Source organism: Penaeus monodon, chromosome 1, assembly GCF_015228065.2.
Source record: "Penaeus monodon isolate SGIC_2016 chromosome 1, NSTDA_Pmon_1, whole genome shotgun sequence".
NCBI lineage: Eukaryota > Metazoa > Arthropoda > Malacostraca > Decapoda > Penaeidae > Penaeus > Penaeus monodon.
The window spans coordinates 60,153,058-60,158,057 of record NC_051386.1 but is presented as its reverse complement, the minus strand read 5'-3'; the positions used below and the strand labels follow the sequence as shown (position 1 = coordinate 60,158,057).

At 41.8% G+C, this 5,000-nt stretch overlaps 1 protein-coding gene across 1 annotated transcript in view; it reads right to left on the bottom strand.

Moving 5' to 3' along the window:
• Positions 1-5,000, bottom strand: part of LOC119577255 — a 13,244-nt gene that overhangs the window by 7,966 nt on the left and 278 nt on the right. The window contains exons 2-6 of the mRNA XM_037925008.1: positions 4,775-4,962; positions 4,079-4,187; positions 3,220-3,395; positions 1,953-2,075; positions 1,564-1,683 (exon numbers count right to left, since the gene is read on the bottom strand). Coding sequence (XP_037780936.1) covers positions 1,564-1,683; positions 1,953-2,075; positions 3,220-3,395; positions 4,079-4,187; positions 4,775-4,962 — 716 coding nt within the window. The remainder of the gene's footprint in view (positions 1-1,563; positions 1,684-1,952; positions 2,076-3,219; positions 3,396-4,078; positions 4,188-4,774; positions 4,963-5,000) is intronic.

The following is a 5,000-nucleotide window of genomic DNA, read 5'->3' as shown; positions in this document are numbered from 1 at the left end:
ACACATACACACACATGCACATACACACACATGCACACACACATATTCATTTATTTATCCACCTATAGCTAATCTACCTGTTTATATATGTATTTATATCCACCTATCTATCAATTAGCTCAAGTCAGTGCCGGGTAAATAGAGTTGGTGACTCGATAAAAACACCGGGCGGAAGGCAATGGCAAACCACCGCTCTAAATTGCTAGGTAAAAATCATGGAAGCCCTTGATCGTCAAAGGCCGCGGTGGCCGAATGGTTAGAGCGTCGGACTCAACACCGACTGCCGCGTTGTTCCCTTGGGCAAGGAACTTCACCTTGATTGCCTACCTAGCCACTGGGTGGCCTAGCCAGCCCAAGTCAGTGCTGGTCCCAAGCCCGGATAAAATAGAGAGAATGATTGCCTAAAAGGTAACACCGGCACTCTCCGTGGAAAGGAACTGGGGACCCTACCACGTACTCACTCCAAGAGCATCACAACATGAAAACTACAATTAAGTATCATGCTGTGACCGCGGCGGCTCAGACATGAACCTACCGTTAAAAGAAGATCTATCAATTGATTTGTCTACCTCTCTATTGTCTATCCATCTCTCTATCCATCTGCCTTTCAATCTATATACATAATGACTAATTACTGGAATTCAAATATATAACCTGCAAGTTCTGAACTGTCATTATGTATATCTAAAATGACAACAAAATAAATTGTGTTGTATCTATTTGAATTTTATCTTTTAATCGGACATAGTCAGCTGTTTATTTGTTGATCAACCACGATATTTTGTGAGTTTTTAACATACTGACTTTATTATCCAAAAAAAAAAAAGAAAAAAAAAGTTAATGGAGTTTATACGGGAAAAACAATAGGTTTTACAATAGTTTACAGGGGGTAAATATAGGGATTTTACAGCTTTTATTTAGTTTATATTAGGTTCTATAGTTTAAAGGGGGGAAATATTACGTCTTAAAAGTTTATAAAGGAAAGACATAATTAAATTATCATGTTTCTTTCCATGTTCCTTATCATTTTTACATTTTTTTTTTACCTTATTTACTTACATATATCACATTTCATTGTATTTTAGGAATTCTTACTTGCTGAATTATCTCATTTTATTTCGTGTTACTTATCAACACACACACACACACACACACACACACACACACACATCTATCTATCTATCTATACATTTTTTTCCTCATAAATCTTATACTACACCTTTACTACCCAACACAACTCATTACATGACATCCACTTCCCTTTCCTTTCACTAAAACTCCATCCCTATCGACCGATACATTTCATTTCATTTCACTCTCTTTTTTTTTCTCTCTCTCACCTTAAACTGCATTTCCCAATGATACCCCGTTAACAAGGACTGATGCCCCGTTGACAAGGACTGATACCCCGTTAACAAGGACTGATACCCCGTTAACAAGGAGTGATCCCCGTTAACAAGGAGTGAGCCCCGTTAACAAGGACTGATACCCCGTTAACAAGGACTGATACCCCGTTAACAAGGACCGATACCCCGTTAACAAGGACTCGACATTTTCTCTCACCTTAAACTGCATTTCCCAATGATGCTCCGTCAACAAGGACTCGATATTACTCCCCGTGTAGGCTTCGTCAGGCGGTGAACTAGGCTTCCTGCAGGTCCACGATGGGCCGAGGGATGTCACCTGCAGAATGAGGGAAGAATCGGATAAAAGGGGAAATGGAGAGAAATCGGAGGTTAAAGTAGGGAAGAGATGGAGAGGAGTGAGGGGTAAGAAAAGAGGAAATGAAGAGGAATAGGTGTTTGAAAAATGAGATAATGGAGAGAAGTGAGAGTTAAGAGAGCAGGAAATGGAGAGGAACCCCCTCCCCCCCCTCTCTCCCTTCCCACCCCTTCCACCTCCTCCTTACTTACTAACCCCCCCCTCCCCACCCGCCCCCCCCCCCAACTCACTCTGCCGCGGTAGGTCTTCATCACGACGGCGACGTTGGTGTCGAGGCGAGCGAGCGGAGCGCCGTCGGAGCTCACCTCCAGGTCCCCGCGGGCGCGGTGCTCCGCCGCCGACCGGGAGGCGACCTGAGGGAGGAGGAGCCGAGTCGCAGGGCAGAAGGAGAGAGGCTTGTGTGCGTCTGCGTGTGTATGTGCTGTATAGACACACACACATACACACGCGCGTAATATATATATGTGTGTGTGTGTGTGTGTGTGTGTGTGTGTGTGTGTGTGTGTGTATGTGTGTGTGTGTGTGTGTGTGTATGTGTGTGTGTGTGTGTGTGTGTGTGTGTGTGTGTGTGTGTGTGTGTGTGTGTGTGTGTGTGTGTGTGTGTGTGTGTGTGTATGTGATGTTACTGAAATATGTATGCCAATGTTATTCTATTTATATTTTGTTATATTCTACATGCCTTGTATAATCTTATGTATTGTCACATGCCTATATTCCCACACACACACATACTACCTTTCATCACCAATGGTTGCCATATGTTAAGCACGCGATCTATGCCCATCTTTAGACCAGTGTAGGAGATGACAGGCAGACTCCCTGCGGGGAGCCGAGGATCTCTCGGCGCAGCCGTAGGGAGTCTGCCTGTCATCTCCTACAGTGGTCTAAAGATGGGCATAGATCACGTGCTTAACATATGGCAACCATTGGTGATGAAAGGTAGTGTTACAACAATGCATAGCTCCTGTAGAAGGGGATAGACAATACAATATATATATACATGTATATATACATGTATATATATATATACATGTATATATATATATATATATATATATATATATATATATATATATATATATATATATATATATATATATACATATATATATGTATATATGTGTATAAATATGTACACACACACACACACACACACACACACACACACACACACACACACACACACACACACATATATATATATATATATATATATATATATATATATATATATATACATATATACATTATATACATTATATATATACATATAATATATATAAATATATATATACATATATACATATATGTATATATATATATATATATATATATATATATATGTGTGTGTGTGTGTGTGTGTGTGTGTGTGTGTGTTGTGTGTGTGTGTGTGTGTGTGTGTTGTGTGTGTGTGTGTGTGTGTGTGTGTGTGTGTGTGTGTGTGTGTATGTGTGTGTATGAGTGAGCGTACACACTCATACACACCACCACACCCACCTTCGCATGGCTGTTCAGCGTGCAGCCGCCCACACCGAACCACGAGCGGGCGGGGAGTGGCCGGAGACTCACGATGGCGAAGTGGTCCACCGCGGTCGTGTTTCCGTCGAACTTCAGTCGTTCGTTGGAGCTGAGGCTGTACGACAGGTCCTCCCCGAGACTCGCGTTGACAGGGACTGGAGTGGTCGGGAGGCGGCGGTTCGGTCGTTTCGCGAAAGGGTCGTAGAGAGGGGGGGGGGGGAATGGATTGGTCGGGGACAGGGGGAGGATTTGTAGGTTAGTCTTACGGATTTGGGGGATGGGGTGGCTTGCAAACTAATCGAAGGATTGGAATGAAATGAGGGCCGGGGGGAGGTGTAACTCGCTACTAAATCGAAGTACTGGCTAAGGATTAGGAATGCATATCAAGCAGTCAGTGGGACTGGTTTCGAAGATTATTCACTAATGAAAAGATTGGTTTGACAGTGAGCGATGAAATGATTGAGGCCGATCCACTAATCAGAGGATTAGTGTACCAAATCGGAACGAATCACTAGCTGATCAGAGGACTGGTCGAAAATGAGGGACGATTCACGAACTGGATCGCTTCAAGTTAAGATTGGATTATGAACTAATCAGAGAAGTGACATGATAATCTTAATAATTAGTACAACGCTTACTTGCAAAACAGTTTATCCAACACATTTCTCTTCTGAACGATACAGACCACACAAACAAATGAATAAGCAATGACAACATTCATTAAAAAAAGCCTAATGCTAGAATTTAAAAAGGCAAAAGAAAACAAAAGTAAGGAAAAAAAAACTCACCATAAACACTAAAGAGAGAACGAGCGTAAAAGTAGTTAGGTCATACACACCTGGACAGGTATCCGGGGCCACACAAGCATCGGAACACAGGTGCTGGGACGATGTACACACGCGGACACCGTTGCTAGGACAGGTAGTTGAGCACGACTCGTACACTGGCTGAAAAAAAAGAGAGAAACTCACCTGTTAATATGGCGATGATTAATTAGGAGCTTTTTCAGTGTTGCGTAATGATTCTGATCATAAGGCGATGATGGTTAATTTGGAGTTTTTTTCAGTGTTATGTAAAGATTATATTCTCGAAATTCATTCTTCTTTATCAAGTGCACGACTCGTATACTGGCTAGAAAATGAGAATAATATATTAGGAGTTGATTAAATTGGAAGGACTTTTTTCGGTGTTAAGTAATGATTTTCTTCTCGAAATTTCTTTCTTGTCTTTATCAAAATTCATCATGTTTATTTTCACTTGTATGTCATCTTTTTTTTCGTTTCTAAAGTAGCTCTTAACTAAAGTATTTATTTGCATGTCTGCATGTTATGCCTTGGATAAGTGACCTAACCTTACCTTATCCTTGCCTCTAGTTCTATTCCATCAATGCAAACTTTCCATCCTAAAAATCAACAGAATAACCGTCTAGACTATGCTCTGTGGGTACCTCACCATCCTCACTTTTACATGTTATTTTATCGTTATATATTTGCCGCACCTTTAAAAAAAAAAAATTCTAAATATTTTTTCTTACCCTAATGTCAATATTTCCTCCGTTGGCCTTGCTATGGACGGCCACCAGGTACTCGTCCTCCCCTACCGCCTCGGTGTCCAGCACTCGGATCGAGCAGCCTGCCACAGCGACTCTGGTCACAGGAGGGTTGAGGAAGCCCGGGTAATAGGGAGAGGGCCAGGTGTATCCGTATATCCGGGACTCGAGGTCTGGGAGTGAATTGTTCGTGGATAAATTGGATTAGCTT